At 39.2% G+C, this 20,860-nt stretch overlaps 1 protein-coding gene across 18 annotated transcripts in view; it reads right to left on the reverse strand.

Annotated features, from left to right (window-relative positions):
- Positions 1 to 20,860, reverse strand: part of EIF4G3 (eukaryotic translation initiation factor 4 gamma 3) — a 338,175-nt gene that overhangs the window by 31,695 nt on the left and 285,620 nt on the right. For 17 of the 18 annotated variants that reach the window (XM_032863666.1, XM_032863668.1, XM_032863667.1 and 14 more), the window contains 8 exons: positions 20,603 to 20,707; positions 18,469 to 18,601; positions 14,789 to 14,883; positions 12,275 to 12,368; positions 10,499 to 10,616; positions 7,809 to 8,029; positions 5,954 to 6,072; positions 336 to 508 (listed from right to left, as the gene is read on the reverse strand). In XM_032863666.1, coding sequence (XP_032719557.1) covers positions 336 to 508; positions 5,954 to 6,072; positions 7,809 to 8,029; positions 10,499 to 10,616; positions 12,275 to 12,368; positions 14,789 to 14,883; positions 18,469 to 18,601; positions 20,603 to 20,707 — 1,058 coding nt within the window. The remainder of the gene's footprint in view (positions 1 to 335; positions 509 to 5,953; positions 6,073 to 7,808; positions 8,030 to 10,498; positions 10,617 to 12,274; positions 12,369 to 14,788; positions 14,884 to 18,468; positions 18,602 to 20,602; positions 20,708 to 20,860) is intronic. The other variant, XM_032863657.1, reaches the window with a different exon arrangement.

Genomic DNA, 20,860 nt, shown 5'->3' on the forward strand with positions numbered 1-20,860 from the left:
AAAACTTTTTCCTCAAAGAATATGCACAGTTACCATTTAAGTGGGCTGGTGAGGGCCTGAGTTTCCCCAAGATTAAGGGTTCTCTGGTACCTTACTTATACCATAGTACAGATCTAACAGTAAAATTTAGGAAACCAAGAGATAACCTTTATGCCCTAGCACAATCTACCACATGCCATCATATCCACTAACATACTATCAACATATTATACATCAACACATTATACTGGACATACTTTTACTCTATGAAAATAAATGGTTAAAAATGTACTTTTAAAATTAACCATTGCTCAAGAGCCTAGAAACTGAATGTCACTCTTGAGGAGGATACTGACCCTTTGAAAATGTCCTGTTTGCTGAGTTTTTCTGACTGTACCAGCTGATAGAGTAATTGGCCCATGTGATCCCTGGTGATCTGGCTCCTTTCCAGGGTGGACTCCACTCCCATTCTCACAAACACATGTAGCAGGCCCTGGGCATTCAGCTCTTCCACACACTGCATGGCTTCCTGTTCAAACAGCAAACAAGAGCTTACTCGGAAACCTGGATCCCATTACCAGAGTGTTAAGAATAAGTTTAAAATCTCACGCTTACGACAAAGTCAGCAGAAACCTCCACAAACAAGACAGTCTTCAAATATTTTTTTAAACATTAATATAGCTCAGTAAATTGCAGGCTGACATGGGCAATGTTAACCATATTTAAAAACAACAGAATAGAGGATCTTTACAAGGGTAATGTATCTAGGTTAACAATTTTACTAAAGATCACTCAAAGAACCAGAGTAAAAAATATATTTTTCTACAAAATATTTACCTGTGTTATGATCATTTAAAAAACTAAAAATGGCATATTACGAAACAGATTAGTATCATGAGTCAAACGACTCAATGTGGCAACTGAGATAATTTTGTTTGTTAATGTCTGCAAAATCTTCAGTGAAGAAGGTCTTTCTTTATAGGAAAGTTAATATGGTTAGCTTAAGTACTAAAACCTTTTAGGAAGTTCTTGGGGGTGTGGGCTTGTGAAATGGTCCTTAGCATAGGGGGATCTGGCTAGGTCCGTGTCTCTGAAGCCAGGCAGCCAGGGTTGCTGAATCACCAATATAGCAGTGTACCTCCCTGCCCTCAGCTACTCAACTTTGTCTGAATCCAAAATTCTTTGGTTGAGCCTCTGAAGACAGTAGCTCTTCTGAGGGGAAACATGCATGTGAGAAGGGAAGCCTCCTGACTGAGGAAGGGAGGAAGGCACATCTAGGTTTCTCACTGCTGCTTTATTTCCCCTCTGCTATTTTATCTCATACCTCCCCCACATCCACTTTTTATCTAAAAAACTTTCAAACTACAGAGAAATTGAATAGTACAATGTACACATATATAGCTTAATTCAGTTGTGATTCATCAATTGTTAGCTCTCTTTACATATATGTAAGAATTTTAATATTCATATAATGTCAATAAAAATATTATCTGAGGGACACCTGGATGGCTCAGTGGGTTAAGCGGCTGCCTTCGGCTCAGGTCATGATCCCAGGGTCCTGGGATCGAGCCCCGCATCAGGCTCTCTGCTCAGTGGGGAGCCTGCTTCCCCCCTCACCCCGCCTGCCTCTCTGCCTGCTTGTGATCTGTCAAATAAATAAATAAAATCTTAAAAAAAAATTACTATCTGATGGGGGACCTGGGTGGCTTAGTCAGTTAAGCATCTGACTTGTGATTTCGGCTTAGTTAGGATCTCAGGGTGGTGAGATAGAGCCCTGCATTTGGCTCTATGCTCAGCAGGGTGTCTGCCTGAGATTCTCTCCCTCTGCCCCTCCCCCACCTCAGGCTTATTTGCTCTAAAATAAATAAATAAATCTTTAAAAAAATGATATATGGGGTGCCTGCATGGATCAGTTGGTTGGGTGACTGCCTTTGACTCATGTCATGATCTGGGAGTCCTGGGATCAAGTCCCCCATCAGGCTCCCAGCTCTGCAGGGAGTCTGCTTCTCCTCTAATCCTCTCCCCTCTCATGCACTCCCTCACTCTCTCTCTCAAATAAATAAATAAAATCTTGAAAAAAAATGCTATCTGATATATAGTATATATTCAAAATTCCCACAACTGTCCCCAAATGTCCAAACATAGCTATTTGTTGTTGTTCTGGATACAACTGAAATCCCAACATCCCATGTCAGGATGCATGATGTCTCTTTGGACTCCTTTAATAATAATAATTTTATTTTTATTTATTTTTTTAAAGACTTTTTTTAAAAAAGATTTTATTTATTTGACAGACAGAGACCACAATTAGGCAGAGAGGCAGGCAGAGAGAGAGGAAGGGAAACAGGCTCCCTGCTGAGCAGAGAACCCGACGCGGGGCTCGATCCCAGGACCCCGGGATCATGACCTGAGCCGAAGGCAGAGGCTTTACCCACTGAGCCACCCAGGCGCCCCCATAATTTTATTTTTAAGTCATCTCTATACCCAATGTGGGCTCAAACTTACAAACCCAAGATCAATGGGTTTGGGTTTACAAACCCAAATCAACAAACCCAACATGCTCTACTGACTGATCCAGCTAGGCGCCCCAATATCATGGTACTTTTAATGTCTTAGCTATTCATAATCTTGTCCTTTCCCTGATTTTCTCATGATTTGACTCTTATCATTCAGTACTCAGTACTCAGTACTCAGCTGAACTGACACCTCCTATGGTCTCTGTGACTAATCATGGGCTATCGTATCACCTAGTTTTACTTCTGCACTGAAACATTATTTTTCTCTTTTTATTTATGTCTATTTATTAGCTATCTTTAGGACTGCTCTGTACCTCTCGTTAGATGGTAAGCTCCACAACTGACCCACAGAAGCAGACGATGTTGTTCACTATATACACTACAGAATATCCAGGCAGTCTTCCCCCAACTGTGGTTGGCACATTTAGATACTCGGTAACTATGTATCACAAAGGCTAAAGACACAGGGTGTAGAATCAAAGAAATGTAGGTCTGAATCCTGGCTTTGCTACTTACTACTAGGTGAATTTAGGAGTGTTAACAATCTTTCAGTCTTAACTTCTCCTCATAGAGTTACTGTGAGGAATGCACCTAAGAAAAGGATGGGACACACTGCCAAACACAAAACAAAGGTTCAATAAATATTAATTTGTATTATGTTTTAAAAGATTTGTTTATTTATTTATCTGAGAGAGAGACAGAATATGAGCTGCGGAAGGGGAAAAGGGAAGGGGAGCAAGAATCCTCAAGCAGACTCCCAGCTGAGCAGGAAGCCTGATTCGGGGATCAATCTCAGGACTCTGAGATCATGACCTGAGCCAAAATTAAGAGTTGGCTGCTTGGGGCGCCTGGGTGGCTCAGTGGGTTAAAGCCTCTGCCTTTGGCTCGGGTCATGATCCCAGGGTCCTGGGATCGAGCCTCACATCGGGCTCTCTGCTCAGCAGGAAGCCTGCTTCCTCCTCTCTTTCTGCCTGCCTCTCCGCCGACTTGTGATCTCTGTCTGTCAAATAAATAAATAAAATCTTAAAAAAAAAAAAAAAAGAGTTGGCTGCTTAACCAACTGAGCCACCCAGGCACCCCAGTTTTTATAATAGCACCTACTAAGATGCTAGAAAAATCTCTTCCTTAGGATGTGCTCTGTAAGCCTTTAGCACAACATACTGATATGCTAAAGGTAATAAGATATAGTCTATGCACTGAAACTAGAAGCCTAATTTTATTATTTTTAAAAAACATTTTATATTTAAGTAATCTTTACACCCAACGTGGGAGTCAAACCTACAACCCTGACATCAAGAGCTGCATGTTCTCCCAACTAAGCCAGCCAGGTGCCCCATTTTTTTCTTAAGTAATCTCTATTCTCACTGTGGGGCTCAAACTCATGACACTGAGACAATGAGTCACATGCTCTACAGACTGAGCCAGCCAGGAGCCCCTAGAAAACTAATTTTAAATCCAGAGTCACCACGTACGTAGCAGCAGCATGACTCAGAGAGAGTTATTTTACATCTTTGCCTCTCAGTTTCCTTATCTCTAAGATGGCTATTATAATAGTATTAACATCAGGAGGGTGATCCTCCTAAGGACTAAATGAACTAATACATATAAAATATGTAAAACAGCACATCTAGCACATAGTAAGCCTATGTGCTATCTATGTGTTACATGTGTTACTATGTGCTATCTATAGCTTACTATGTACTATAGTACATAGCTTATACTATGATATATAGATAGTACTATGTACTATGTACTGTCACTATGGCTAATAATACTACTTGGTTCTTATCATCACTCACAGCAGAGCTGTTTTATACATTGTACAATGAAATTCCTGAGTCCTTGGGTGCCTGGGTGGCTCAACTGGTTAAGCATCTGCCTTTGGCTCAGGTCATGATCTCTGGGATCTGGAACTGAGTCCCACATGGGGCTCCCAGCTCAGTGGGGAGTCTGCTTCTGCCTCTGCCCCTGCTTGTGCTCTGTCTCGATCTCTCAAATGAAAAAAAAAAAAAAAAAAAAGAAAGAAAGAAAGAAAGAAAAAAAAACAAACAAACAGCATTTGCCTTCAGCGAAGGTCGTAATCCCAGGATCCTAGATTGAGATCCACATTGCACTCTCTGCTCAGTGGGAAACCTGCTTCTCTCTCTCCCTCTGCCTGCCGCTCCCCGCTGCTTGTGCTCTCTTTCTCTCCCTCTCTCTATCAAATAAATAAAATCTTTAGAAAGAAAGAAAGAAAGAAAGAAAGAAAGAAAGAAAGAAAGAAAGAAAGAAAGAAAGAAAGAGAGAGAAAAGAAATTCCTGAGGCCTAATTAACTCTGTTTCTTCCATCCTGCAGGCCAGGCCTAGGGCTAATGATTTTTCAGAGAGCTCTCCTTTCACACTTAGGTGTTGCTAAGGTCTTCCCCACACCTCCCCCCATGTCTTCAGTTCATCATAGGGTCATACTTTTCTCCTTTCTGAGTATTTGTTGCTCACTGACAGGGCATATCTTCCCAAACTACCTGGCTCATCATAAAAATTTCTTAGTACTTCTTCTCAATTTTGGACAACTTCAGAGGATTGAGGGTTTTAGAAAGTTAGACTATGGTTAACCAAGGTGACTGTTAAGTAGAGAAAGCAGGTAATGACTACACTGTCAAGAGAACAAGTAAGCTTGAAAGAATTTTTAATATAATGCCGAAGTAAAAGTAGTTAATATATCTGACAATTTAAAGATAAGCCTTTGCTGATTTTGGATCCCTAAACTAGGTCCTATTATATGATCTTCCCAAGACCCATAGGTCTACTGGCATTTATTGTGACTACAGCTTAAATACTTATCTGTGGAGTTAAGTCTTAATGATCTGTTTCTGCCATGAGACTACAGAGCTCATAAAGTCCAGCATTATATGTCTATCTCACTCACTACCATCTTAAAATGAAGTTCAAAGAGAAGGCTAGGGCTAAAGAATGGCAGATTCAAACCTGGGTCTTGAATGTTTCACATAGGTTATTTGACCCTGACACAGTGCTTACTCCTTGGTGCCTCAGTTTTCCATTTATGAAATAAATAAAAAGTAACACCAGCCATACTTCAAAGTTAATACAAGAATTATAATAAAATGATTCCCATGATAAAATTCATGGGAGGCAATATAGAGGGAGACAGAAATTCCTAATAATGGTAACGTGTTGTTTTTTGTTTATTAGTATCAAAGTCAAATGTGGTTATCCAACCGTAGGGATAGACTGGTGTCCATTCTCCCTTCCTGCTTGCCGTGTGATCCTGGGAACTCTGTTATCAACTTAAAAGAGAATAGTTGGCAAGGATGCATCAGAGTTGTGCAAACTGAACTGTGTGGGATTTGGATTACTTCCTCTAAGTCTTAGTGACAAGAGACTTATTAGACCAGAACAAAGTTACTGTATCTGTTACGGGGCTTTCTGTGTTGTTGTTATTGTTTTAAAAATTTCATTACCTTAAAATCATTAATGTGTAGAAATTCATCAATAATAGATTTGGACTTCTTCTCCATCTCCAATTCTGACAATGCAGGTTTGTCAGGAACTGATGTTGCTGGAATTTCTGGTTTTACTACTAGTGAGGTTAAAAAAAGTAAAAGTAAAAATGACAAAAATTATCATTAAAGTGGTGGGATTATAGCTGACAATATTTATGTGTTATTACATTAATTTTCCCATAAAAACATTAAAAGAAACACAAATTTGACAAGGCAAGACATCTAAAAGCAGAAAAGAAAAATGTTTATTACAGCATAAATACACACTAAGTAACTTCATATTCTATAATTAAAAGAATATGTGGATATGGTAAACTTTTATAATTAAAGCCTTTTTGTTCCTTTCTGCATTTTGATTCTTCTCCACTGCTTCAATGATGAAGAGCACATGAAGCTTCCACAATCACAAACAGAGCTCTAACCACACTGGCCTTTGGCCGTTGCTTGAACATACCGTGGTTCTACCTGCCTACTACTCCTTTTCTCATAGTACTCCTGCTGGTTGGAATGCTCTTTCTCTGTGCTCCCTACCCATCCCTCCCTATAAACCTATTTTAACTCCTACTGGTCCATTGGACCTGAGGGAAGCCTTCCCATCCCTCTGTGTCAATTCTAGCTAGTTCCCTTGTCAAGTACTCTCTTAGAACTCTGCTCCTCTCCTCTATAGCATTTTTCTCAGTCTGTACTTGTATATGACTGAAGGCTGAGAGTGGAGATCCAGGGCCCACAATTCACTAGGTGGTAGGTGTGTATGTAGTGAATAAAGCAAATGACCCAGACAATAAACATGCAGAGGGCAGCTGTGCTATATTATTTACTACACACTTGATATTTTCATGCCCCATCTTGTTATGTTCCCCAAATAACTACCATAGATAAGAAAGCCACATATCCCCAAAGCTAAAAGATCTGAAGTCTAGAGCTGGGAGAAGACATTTCAATTTGTCTTTGAATTCATTTAGAGATTATAGTTAGGAAACATAATTTAAACACTGAAACAAATTTGAAAACTATAAAAATATTATAAACAAGCAGTACTACTTCAAAATTAAGATTTTAAGAATGCTGAAAATTAAATTTAAACTATTTTTCATTGTTGCCATCATCATCATCATCATCATGACATCTAGTACCTTTTGAAAAATCTATTATTTATCAGATAATGTTCTAAGTATTTACCTGCTTTAACTTCTCATTTAATCTTCACCGTAATTCTACAGGGGAGGTACATTTACTATCCCCATATAACAGATGAGGAAACAGAAACACAGATAGGTTACATTCATGATAGTAATTTTTAGGGCATTACTGGAGTTGGTCCTCTAATCATACACATGCTAAACATATACAAAAACCATAGAAGTTACCAAGACTAAGGTAACAAAAGATGATCTAATATTTCCTCTTAGGTTTGCCTTGCGGTGGCACAATAATGTGAGAATTTTCATACACTTGAGGGCCCTACAAAGCATACATGCACTCTAATGCACAGTGAGTTGTTATTTATTTTTTGCATAGTGAGTCGTTATTTTGACAACTTGTAAGAAATTCAGATTGCTTAATACAGCAAGTGGCCCTCGTCACCACCATATTTACTACAGAAAGCAGAAAATTTACAAATTATTGAACAAAGGGATAACCTGAGAAATGAGAACGATGTTACAGAACTACTTAGGTGCCCTTTACCTTTGAAGACACCAGTGTCATTATCACACATTGATTCTGAAATCTACACAGGCACAAGGTCTCCTCTGCATTTTTTGTTCCATATTTAAGGCCCAAATCTCCTCCCTGTATATATCAAGTCTCTCACCTGACTCACGGGCCTTGTTTCGGTCTGCCTCTGCACTGCTCCTTTCCACATCCATGCCTCCCGTAAGCTGTTTCACGGTCTCTAGCATCTCTCTGCGTTGCTCTTCCTGAGACTGATTGTCCAACAGGTCTTTGCTGCTGCCGCCCCTCATGAAAGTACTGGGACGAGCTGCTGCAGATGGAAGGGGCTTGTCATTCTTCTCTCTGCCCATGCTTCCACGACTTAAAAGACAAAATGCACTTTTCAGAAGAAAGATCACCCTTTGCCCAAATATTCAAATTATAAAATAACACTTAGACTTTCTAAAAGTATGCAGAGTATTTTTTTTTTTAAGATTTTATTTATTTATTTGTCAGAGAGAGAGAGAGAGAGAGAGAGTGAGCACAGGCAGACAGAGTGGCAGGCAGAGGCAGAGGGAGAAGCAGGCTCCCCACAGAACAAGGAGCCCGATGCGGGATTTGATCCCAGGGCGCCGGGATCATGACCTGAGCCGAAGGCAGCTGCTTAACCAACTGAGCCACCCAGGAGTCCCTGCAGAGTATTTTTTTAACATAACTTCAAAGGTGTGAGGCACCAATACTTCGAACTGTATTTATTTATTTATTTTAAAGATTTTATTTATTTGATATACAGAGATCACAAGTAGGCAGAGAGGCAGGCAGAGAGAGAGGAGGAAGCAGGCTCCCTGCAGAGCAGAGAGCCTGACGTAGGGCTCGATCCCAGGACCCTGAGACCATGACCTGAGCTGAAGGCAGAGGCTTTAACCCACTGAGCCACCCAGGCGCCCCTTCAAACTGTATTTATATAAACAAGTGGAATCAGTGCTTTCAAGAGAATGTTAAGCATGCTTTTACTTTTTTCACATGTTAAAAGGGATACTACTTAAAATTTTAAAATACCAATGGAATCTCTTTATTTTAGTTTTTAAAATTTTTTAAGAATAAAGATAGTGAGGGACGCCTGGGTGGCTCAGTGGGTTAAAGCCTCTGCTTTCGGCTCAGGTCATGATCTCAGGGTCCTGGGATCGAGCCCCACATCGGGCTCTCTGCTCAGCAGGGAGCCTGCTTCCTCCTCTCTCTCTCTCTGCCTGCCTCTCTGACTACTTATGATCTCTGTCTGTCAAATAAATAAATAAAATCTTTAAAAAAAAAAAAAAGAATAAAGATAGTGATGAATGTATGAGCTAAAAAACAGAGACAGAATACCAAATAAACATGGTATCACTAACTTACAAATTACAGAATTTATTCAGAAACTTCAAATAGAAGTAAAATATTTTGAGAACCAAGTAGAAGTAGTTTTTTTTTAAAAAGATTTATTTTAGAGAGAAAGGGCACTAGACTAAGAGTGCAGCGGGGAGGAGCACCAGAGGGAGAGTGTCCCAAGCAGACTCCGAGTACTGAGCCTAATCTGGGGCTTGATCTCATGACCCTAAGATCACAACCTGAGCCAAAATTGAGAGTCGGACACATAACTAACTGTGCCACCCAGGTACCCCAGAAGTAGATTTTGAAAGGCCAAAGTCACAGTTTATTAAGAGAGAATCTTCCAAAATCTCCCTATTTAATCACTAAACTCCCTATTTAGACAAATCTAATCAGTTGGGCAAATAGTTTCTTGGGCCATAACACATCAGGAGCAGCCAATTAAAAGGAAGAGAAGAGAAATGACTAGAGGCACAACAATGATCTAACCTCTGAAAGAACATACACAAACAAGTACTCAAAATGCAGAACCATCAGGGGAAATTTACGGCAGGGCGAAGAGCCACAAATACCTCAAGAGCACAAACAATGCTTCATAGCAATCTGAGCCATCATTAAAATCTGAATTAGGCTAAGTATATTTTGTTGCAGGAGCCAAGGGAACAGTAACATTGTTTAGAAAGTCTACTTGGTCAAAGTGATTACGATAATAAAAAAGAAAGTTTCAGAGCTTAAAGCAACTTCAGCACTAAAAGCGCTTAAATCAAAATTTTTGAGGGGAGCCTGGCTGGCTCAGTTGGTAGATTGTGTGACTCTTGATCTTAGGGTTGTGAGTTTGAGCTCCATGTTAGACACAAGAGATTACTTGAATAAATAAAATTTAAAAGCTTAAAATTTTAAAAAATAAAAAAAATGTTGTTTTCTGTCCTTATTCTACGGGTCTTTATTCATTCTTTATAAACCAACCAATAGAACACTTCACTGTATCAATCCTACAAAATGAAAATAGACAATACAGAGAATAGTGAGAAACAAAGGAGAGCCTCAAATATAACTCGAAGGCCAGTGTGACAGAAAAACATACAGATAGGCTATTATGCCCTTTAATTCATGTGCTTCGAAGTGTGAGTCTAATCTAGAGCATACTGCGGCTTTAGTTTAGCAAGCCCGGCACCAGCCTCCAGGGCTATCTGGGTGGGTAACCTGCTCTTCTTTCTACCTCAACCCAAATCTCCCACTCAATATGTTCTTATCTTGGAAATTACAAAATGTGAAGATCAAAGAAGGAAAAGAAAATCAACCTTAGGGATAAAAGGCATCCATGCCATAAAGATGATTATCATAGTCTCTGTGGGCATCTGTGTGTGTGTGTGTGTGTGTGTGTGTGTATGTGTGAAAGAGAGAGAGAGAGAGAGAGAATGACAGAGAGAGAACAGACATGGACAGGTAGGTCAGTCCTGAGTTAACAAGGAGTAGGCTTCTTACCTGGTTAAGGTCCGTCGGGAATCAAACTCTAAAGGCGTAGATGATGTAGACCCTGAAGGTGCTGGAGGTTGCAAAGCAGAGAATCTGTTTAAACTGGAAGCACTGGACCGTAAGGCATCTAAAGGTGTTGAGGATTGAGGGGGAAAAAAAATACAAATCACATGACTAAAATGCAGCTGCTTTAAATTTTACTTTTTAAGATTTTATTTATTTATTTGAGAGAGAGCATGAGTGGTGGGGAGGAGCAGAGAGGGAGAGGGAGTAGCAGACTCCCTGCTGAGCAGGACCTCAGGATCATGACCTGAGCCAAAGGCAGAAGCTTAACCCACTGAGTAATCCAGGAGCTCCTCAAATGTAGCTTCCAATTCATCTGCTTCCCTTGGGATTAAGGTGTATTGTTGGGAGACTGGGTATTTTTAACGAGCCTAACAAGGTGATGTCAATTTCCTGGTCCATAGACCATACTTAGAAGCATAATATTAGAAGGAATTTATCTCTCTGAGGGATGGGGTAATTGGGTGATAGGCATTAAGGAGGCCATTTGATGTAATGAGCACTGGGTGTTATATGCAACTGATGAATCACTAAACTCTACCTCTGAAACTAATAATACACTACTTGTTAATTAAATAATAATAAAAAAGGAATTAGTTGCAAAAAACCCCCCCAAACTTAGAAATCTTTGTTCATTACAACCATTTGCTGCTTTAAAAACATAATTAAATTATCCTAGGTAGGCAAGGGGGTGGGAGTGGTAGACAGGGAAGGAGGGGGACAAGCAAAAACAAAACAAAATACTGAAAAGCTAATACAAATCCTATGTATTTATATTATGTAAAATTTGCATGTGGGCTTAAGTGAATAACACAATTTATTTTAAAAACTTTTTTTTTTAGGGGTGCCTGGGTGGCTCAGTTGGTTAACTGTCTGCTTTTGGCTCAGGTCATGATCCCAGGGTGCTGGGATCAAGTTTCACATCCAGCTCTCTGCTCAGCAGGAAGTCTGCTTCTCCTTCTCCCTCTGCACCTCCCCCTGCTTGTGTACTCTCTCTACCTCAAATAAATAAATAAAATCTTTAACAAGTTTTATTTGTAGAGAGAGTGAGAGCACAAGTGGAGGGAGCGGCAGGCAGGGGAGAAGCGGAGCCCAATGCAGGACTTAATCCCAGGACCCTGTGATCATGACCTAAGCTGAAGGCAGGCGCTTAACTGACTGACACACCCAGGCTTCCCCATAACACAATTTTTTAAAATTTAAAGAATCAAAGGTCAAAATTCCTTAATAGAAGGGAAATACGGGAAGGAGGTTAACAATGAAGTTTTTTACTTTCCATCAGACTTTCTTAGCTTTAAAAAGATGTGTTTGTCATGATCTAACATTTGATTTCTCAAAATGTGACTTTTGTTTAAAATTTTTGAAAAATATTTCACTCCAATTCTTTTACAACTTCCTTTTACAATTCTTTTTCTTAGCGAAATGGGTTTTCTTTTTCCTTTGGGGTACTAGTAATTTCTCTAGTTATACTGAATTAGTGAACATCAACTTTAACAAAGGAACCTAAGAAATTAAAATCTTAAATAGCCTAACTGAACTAAAAAAACTGTAAATATTTAAAATACCTAAGGATCCACAGTGAGAGGGACACCAGTAAGTTTGGGCACCCTTTGTCTATAGATCTTTTCCTAAAACCATTATTAAATGATTGTGGGAGTGTGCTATAAGCTGAATATTGACAGATCACATCCAGGTTCCCAAGAAGGGACACTGCTTACTTACCAGTCTCACTTGCCTTTGCTCCACCACTGCTGCCCTTTCCCCAACTGCCCAGCTGTGCTTTAGGTACCAGCTGAATTTTCTCATCAATTGTGGGCTGTAACATAAGTGACCACAAACCAATTATAGGAAACATTCCAGAATGATTTTTCTTCTTTTCCTATAAAGATTTATTTATTTCAGAGAGATAGTGAGCATGCATGCAAGTGGCATGGAGAGGCAGAGGGAGAGGGAAAGAGAGAATCTCAAGTAGACGCCTCGCTGAGCACAGAGCCCAAAGCCGGGCTCGATCTCACAACCCTGAGATCATGACCTGAGTCGAATTCAGGAGTCAGCTGCTCAACCGACTGAGCCACCCAGGTGCCCCTAGAATGGTTTATCTTCTTTCCCCCTTCATTGCAGTGAAAACCAACTTTGGCAAAAAGAATAGTCCTTTGTGGGAGCTTGTGGGTGGCTCAGTGGGTTAAAGCCTCTGCCTTCGGCTCAGGTCATGGGCTCAGAGTCCTGGGATTGAGCCCCACATTGGGCTCTCTGCTTAGCAGGGAGCCTGCTTCCCGCCCCCACCCCCCCGCCTGCCTCTCTGCCTACTTGTGATTTCTGTCAAACAAATAAATCAAATCTTAAAAAAAAAAAAAAAAAAAAAGAATACTCCTTGGAATAACAATTTAAGAAATATAAACTGGAGCTATTCACATTCACATGGGATTCTGGTGGACCCTGAACACCTTTCTTGGAATCCAGCATCCACAAAACAGTTTGGAACCAATGGTCTGCAGAATGCATTCAGGTCCTCTAAGTTGGTACACCATTTAACTAAATGTAAGCAGTTTCTAGTAATTCCTCCTGTCTAGTAATGCCCAGTGAATATATAAATTTTGTATACCACAAAATTAACAGATTAATCTTTTCACATTACTGTCAGAAAACAGGTCAGATGGCACAAAGATTTCATATTTCAGCAACGCCTAATATGTGGGAGCTAAGGATGGAGAAGAGGAATCACAGTATTCAATAAAAGGCAGTAAGAAAAAAAGTGAGTATAAGAAATTAGACAGGAAGTTAAAATGCCTCTTTAAGGTTTAATCCCCCAGACACAACTTCAGCACAAATGAATGGAATTAGAATGCAATATTAAACAGAAAACACATACCACAGAAAGCTGCAATGTAGCTCTTTGCAATAAAAGTGTTCATAAATTCTCATAGTGCTGCCTTGCTCTACCACATGCTTTCACACGAATCTCTCCCAGTTTAACAATGCCTTTGTTCAATGGTTTTCAACTTTTTCTAGGGTATTTAAGTAGAGTACCTACACTATAACTATTGGAATATACACAAAATTTATTAAGAATTTACAAATTTACACAATATTAATAATGTTGTAGTTTTAATACCAACACTACTCATTTTTATAGTATTCATGCACGGAAACAATATGTAAAAACACAAATATTATTACTAAGTACTGATGTTAATTTTCAAAGATGTTGGGGTTGATATTGGAGGGATTGTCTTTTTAACATAAGATTTTTGTTAAACTAAAATAAGCCTCTTGCTAGAAACAGAAGTGGATGGGAATCAAGCTGTATTCAGCAATGGAATCCCTGCACTGAGACATAAATAACTAGAAGAATGTACCAGAATCTTAGAGAATAGGATCTTTGCTAATTAGGGCAATCTAGAGGTGGAATGTTCTATTCTGAAGCAATACTTTGACATGAAGATGAAAATGACATAGTCCATCTTCTTCCAATTTTCTCAAACTCTCTTTCTTTCTGCCGGTTCTCTTTCATTTGGTGATTCCACGGCAGCTTTAGATTGCTATTAGTATCCTACCAGTAGGCTGCCAATTTTCAGAACTATGCAAAGTACGACATAGGAAGGATCAAACCGGACGTGCACATGATTTGTAGAACTGGGCTGTAGGAGCTTTACTTTTACAAAAGGTAATGCCACTTGTTCTATGTTCTCCAAGGTTCTTCATGTGACTTACAGTGATCAACTTCTACTGCTGAAAACATCTGCTAAGAGAAACCTTTTTCCTCTTACTGCCCACGGATTCTCAAGAGAGGAAGGTAGACTATTACATCTTCATCACAGAATGATTTCTAGTAGTCTTCTGTGATTTCTTTGAGGCCTTGGATATGGCAAACCATTAATTCAAGTTAGGCTTAAACAGGTAGTTGCTTCTTCCCCAGAGCTAATTATACATTGTATAAAGCTTACAATTTATAGCTACTAAAGTATCTTTATTATTATCCCTCCTATAGTAAGCATCTCATAACTTCATCATCATAAACTCATCACTTCCCCCTTAGCAAACTCTCCAAGAAATGAGAGGAACAGCAGGAATGAGTAGTAAGAACACACAGATCAATACTGACTTGTAGAAAAGCATCTGCATTAAAAAAAATACTCACCTATAAAATCTGCAATATGGCTATTTCACATGAGCAAGAAATAATTCTGAGTCACATTCTCAGGCTGTCATAAGTTGTGTTTTAAATGTCACACTCACCTTAGTGATTTTAAGGAATTTTGAGGGGTCTAATACCCGACTATTCTTGGCCCCTTGTACAGTGTTCCATCCCCCTTCATCCACTCTCTGGACACCTGCAGGGAGAACAGAGTGTACAGCTCTCATCTACCTCAAGTCAGTTTGACAGCGACAGAGCGAGCAGTATTTTCAACTCAGCAGCTCCAATGAAAATCAAGGAAAAGGACCAAAGAGATTATTAAAGCATTGCTGACTGGCTCTTTAACATCCAGAAATAGCGGGTAGAAAATGAAAATATCAGGAAGAAATACCAGGAGAGCCGACCTAGGAGAAACTAACTGACACAAGGGCCAAATGTAGTGTTTATTGTGCATGATTAGAACCCTTCAGGATACATCAGATGGAAAGTATTTATTACAAAGTTTACTTCGCTTAATAGTGTCAAATGACACAGTACACTTGGCTCATTCCCCCAAAACCTGCTTCTCCAACCCATCAGCTGCTCAGGCAGAAACCCTGTTCCTATTTCTCTCTCTCACTTGGCACCAAATCTTGTCAGGTTACCCTTTACAATATATTCAGCATCTAGCTCCATCTTATTAGTACCAACACTACCATTTTGGTTTTCACCAGCAACACTTAAAGCATAAAAACATCTTCACTAGCTCCAATGCTTCCACCCTCCACTGTCTCTTTCATGGCTGCCAGCATGACCCTAATGAAGTACAAGTCAGGTCCTGTGACTGCTGTACTCAAAACACTCCTATTAATCTGCCCATCTCACTCAGACAAAAAACCAAATTACTTCTAAATGGTCTACAAGCTCTGAATAAGCCAGCCTCCTCCATCTCAAACCCTATCTTCCACTACTCTCTCCTTATGCTCTTTGCTTCAGCCACTCTGGCCTCCTTGCTGTTCCTTGAAAATGCTACTTCAGGGCCTTTTACTTATTATTCCCTTTCCCTAAAAACCTTTCCCCAAATACCCACATGGCTTAATTCCCTCAACACTTGTGCTTCAGGTCTTCACTCAAATTCCAATTTTAACAGGCACCACCATCACCCTATTTAAAACTGTACCTTTACCCACCAAGCCTGGCATGACTCTCACTTCCTCACAAAATTACATATTTTATTTGAGCATCTGTTCTTTGTCCCCCTGGTACGGTGTAAGCTGCATGAAGGAAGGGATTTTGTTTCTCCTGTTTAGTGACAGGCACTTAATATTTGTTGACTGTAAACCATCAAACTCTCTATTCAAAAGCTTTTCTGGTCCTCACATACATGATTTTCTCTGTGCTATCCAGTATTACTGATCATGAACAAACTTGTTTCTTGTTTGTTTTTTTTCTTATATCCGAGTCCTTCTTCCTCTCCAGTTGTTTTTTTATCTGTCATTTTTCCAAGACTTCTTTTCTTTAGTCATCTATGGACATCTTTCCATGGACTGGGCTTTCAGTCTAGTTCAGTAATAAGTCATTACGTGAAAGGCACTGTGTTACGTTCTAGGACGAGGAAGGTGCGGGAGAGTGGTGTCCCATGAAACTTAAAAGAACACTTTCTTCAGTGGACAATTCATCTTTCATAACTTCATTCTGAGCTCTACTGTCTGTGATAAAGAACAGTTCACAGTCATTGAGTATTGACTATGTGCCGGTTGCTATGAACACTTTACACGTCATGCCTCACTTCATCCTCACACAAACCCCAGCAACCATTATTTGATCCATTTTACAGATTACGTGACTTGTGCAAGGTCATACAGCTATGATGTAGGAGAGCTGAAATTCAAACCCAGACAGTCTGGCTTCAGAGTTTATGCTCTCAACCATTACTGACATGACCCAGTAACTACCACGCTCACGTAACAGCACAGTGGACAAATGAAAGCTCTTATTTGGATGCCCTCTTGCCATCTCAAAACAAACAGGCTTATGAGAAGAATGATCATTTCCCTTCTGAAGAAGTTTCCTCTTCCAATGTTCTTAAACTTAGTCAATGAACTTCCTATTTTCTCCAGTGCAGAATGCCTTCTATGTCACCTTTCACATTTTCCCACCCATTTCTTCCTTTTATAATTATTGTTACCAGGATTTCAGCAATGCAACATTTCTGAGTTCAGTATGCCCTCTGATTCATCGTGTAAAAATGATCAGACTTGTTTTATTTATATACCACTAGCATGACATCATTCCTTTGTTTAAAAATTTTTGATGGCTCCTTGATGTCTACCATGTACAAAGTCAAAATTTCTTAATCTGGCTCCATTCTTTCAGACAAACATTTTCTCACTGAATCTCAACACTTAAATTTTGCTCCAATCAGGCTTGTCTGTGCCTCTTCACAATATATATTTATTTTAATTTCATGACTAAAATTATTCCTTTCATTCCAAATATTTAGCATTCACCTGGACTCAGTTCAAGGGTGCATTCCTAAAATAAAGATGTGTTCTAGCTTGCTTTCTTCTTTTCCTCTGAGTCTTAACAATCTTTTTTTTTTTTTTTTTTGGGAGGAAATTTGAAGATTTTATTTTAATTTGATTATGGAAATTTTTGAGCATAGAAGAAAATAGTATGAACCACAATGTGCTCAACACCCAGCAATAATTTAAAACATTTGCAAATATCCTTATATCTATCCTTTCTCCTCTTTTCTGTAGCATTCAAGTATTACATAATTTTATCCATGTGTATGCATATGTAACCAAAAACAGTATCATTTTTAGATAATAACCATGATGTTATCCCAACTTTAAAAACTAACAGTGGGGTGCCTGGGTGGCTCAGTGGCTTAAAGCCTCTGCCTTCGGCTCAGGTCATGATCCCAGGATCCTGGGATCGAGCCCCGCATTGGGCTCTCTGCTTAGTGGGGAGCCTGCTTCCTCCTCACTCTGCCTACTTGTGAGCTCTGTCAAATAAATAAATTCTTTAAAAAAAAAAAACCAAAAACAAAAAAAACTAACAGTAATTCCATAATAGCACATACATAGTACATATCCAGATTTCTCCAGTTCTTTCAAAGATAGGTTTTTACAATTGGTTTGTTCAAATCATGGTCCAGATAAGGTCTGCACAGTGCATTCAGTTGCCAAGCCTCTTAAATTTTTTTAATCTACAGTTTCCCTTCTGTTTTTTGCTTTTGTTTTATTTTAACTGGTATTACTGTTTTGTAAAAAAAAAAAACTAGGTTGTTTATAGAATATTCTACATTTTGCTTTTGGCTAATTGCTACCTTGTGGTGTCATATAATTTGTTCCCCATTGTCCCCTATTTCTTCTCTTTCTTTCTTTTTTTTGAGTCTTAACAATCTTGAGAATACATTTCATAATTTTATTATCTTCTACTTGACAAATGTTCCCTTTTTTAGTTTTGCCTTCTCAGATAAACTGTAAGCTTTCAGAGAAAAGAAACTGTATCTTCTTCTTTTTATATCCTTCACCAATTCTGAGTATACAGAAGATGCTCAATAAAGTCTTGTTGCTTAAGGACTTTAAAGTAGTCAAAGAAACCACAATGAGTCCTGCATTCTTGGGTTTTACTCAAAAACCAGTCTCCAGATGAAACTGCTTCACTTACAAATTACCACTCTATTTTTTGTTTATTCTTTCTGATATCATTTCACATCTAAATATAGAATTTTTAAACATCTGTCATTCATCTCCCTAGTTTTCCTAACACCCCAGTGGACTCCACCCCTCACCTGTTCTTCTCTTCTCTTTGGTCATGAGCTGTTGGACCTTCCTTTGCTCTTCTTGTTCTTCTATTTTAGCCTCTTTGTGAATCTGTTCAATAGTTTTAGGTCCTTGATCTGCTCTTCGAGATACCCAGTTGCACTATAAAAGGAGAAAACAACATTATCAACTAGAAAACAAAAAATGAACAAAATAAAATTGTGAAAATCTATTTTATACTTCTCACTCCTGGAAAAGTGTAAGATATATGTAAAATCTGTACTACAGTACTTTTTTAATCTGTCTTACAGATGGCACCATGTGCAGTTTAGGATTAGAGACAAAGAATTAGTCTTGGGGCCGCTGGGAGTCTCAGTTGGTTAAGCAACACAGACTCTTGATTCTGTTTGGGTCATGATCTCAGGTTTGTAAGATCAAGCCCCAAAACAGTCTCTATGCTCAGCAGGGAGACTGCTTGAGATTCTCTTTCCCTCTCCCCCTGCCCCTTATCCCCGCATGTTCAATCTCTTTCAAATAAATAAATCTAGCGGCGCCTGGATGGCTCAGTGGGTTAAAGCCTCTGCCTTTAGCTCAGGTCATGATCCCAGGGTCCTGGGATCGAGACCCACATTGGGCTCTCTGCTCAGCAGGGAGCCTGCTTCCTCCTCTCTCTCTGCCTGACTCTCTGCCTACTTGTGATCTCTGTCAAATAAATAAAAAATTAAATCTTAAAAAAAAAAATAAATAAATCTTTAAAAAAATTTAAATTTGTCTCAATCAGCCCTGAACTATTATATGCTGAGTATTCCAATAGCTAATGAACAAAAAGAGTGAAAGACTGATCCAAATCTATTTTTAAAAAATTATCTTGTGGGACACCTGGGTGGCTTAGTCGTTGAGTATCTGCCTTTGGCTCTGGTCATGATCCCAGGGTCTTGAGATCGAGCCCCAAATGGGGCAGGCTCCCTGTTCAGTGGAAGCCTGCTTCTTCCTCTCCCACTCCCCCTGCTTGTGTTCCCTTTCTTGCTGTCTCTGTCAAATAAATATATACAATCTTTAGAAATAAATAAATAAATAATTATCTTGTATATTTGTAAGGAGGAGCCAGAAGAGGGAATCAAGAAAGCTCAGGGTTCTTTGTCCTTGCCTTCATCTGGGTTACTGGTACCTAATTCATATCGCATTCCATGGGGGCTCTAAATCGAGAATAACTAGCATTTTTCTTCCTCCATATCATAGTTCTCACATCCTGCACAAAGTGCCACCTCTCTGCCCTTTGATTATCTTATTAAGGACAAGACAATTTGTCTCATTACAATTATACTTCTCCCTTTCCTTCCCAACCATAATCCCAACACCTGATAGAAGTACAAGTAATTGAGGGCACAGGTGAATAAGTTTTTTATGTTTATTTACATTTCCTAGACGCAAGGAGGCAAATAGGTCCAAATCAGCCCACAAATTCTGATTACCTGGTAGTGGCTTTGGTAATAAGAAGAATCGTGAGGTCACATTTAACCTTTAGCAAGATAAAGAACCATCACCAGTGCTATGTGGTCTAGGTACAGGGCAGGGAAGAGCTAGAACCTGCATTCTCTTTCTCTAGTTTAGGGTCAGCTGCAGTAAATAATAGAGAAAAGAGGCGGAAGTGATAAACACTGCACCTCTTATGAGAAATAAGCAGCAGCAGCAGAACAGGAGGATATACAGGAAAAACAACAGAGGAAAAACACCAACACTTGCTATGAGCTGGGAACTTTACATAATCACATCACTGAAGCTTTATAACACATGTGCAAGGTAGGCAACATCCCCGTCTTAGAGAATAAATATGTAAGGCTCAGGGAACTTAAATATAACCATTTTGAAGATGAGGAGTCCTGATTAGCACACTAAAACTAAATTTAATTGAACACAGTTTGAATTCAGAATGGCTGACTTTAAAAATAGTGTGGTTTCATAATTAGCACAGAGAGAAGAAATGTAAGAGGCACGTACATGTGCTTGTATTCTCTCACCAGCTCTGTCATGGAAGTGCGTCAATTCAGTTCTGGAAGTCCTTCCTGCAGCATTACGTTTTTACACATGCACATACTGGGACATCCTCCCCATTCCAACTCCTTAAAAAAGACTGGAGTAGTTGCCTTACATTTTTCTACTTACCAGCCTTAGGTCTATCACATCCTGAAGCATGAATCGAATCCTAGATGAGGTTTTTCTTTCTTTCACGATTTTCTCCATCTGATTAAAATACTGGTCCATACGTGGCTGCAAGGGACAAAATATTCAGTATTCTTGGCTGAGGAACTCAAATGTACTTTTATCATATAAAATTTTTAAAAAGGCTAGGTATACAACTTATAGCCAAAAGATAATGAGGCAGAATTTTTAACTGAGCATATGATGCCCAAAATAAAGGTT

Source organism: Lontra canadensis, unplaced genomic scaffold, assembly GCF_010015895.1.
Source record: "Lontra canadensis isolate GAN:19392208 unplaced genomic scaffold, GSC_riverotter_1.0 scaffold25, whole genome shotgun sequence".
Taxonomy (NCBI): domain Eukaryota; kingdom Metazoa; phylum Chordata; class Mammalia; order Carnivora; family Mustelidae; genus Lontra; species Lontra canadensis.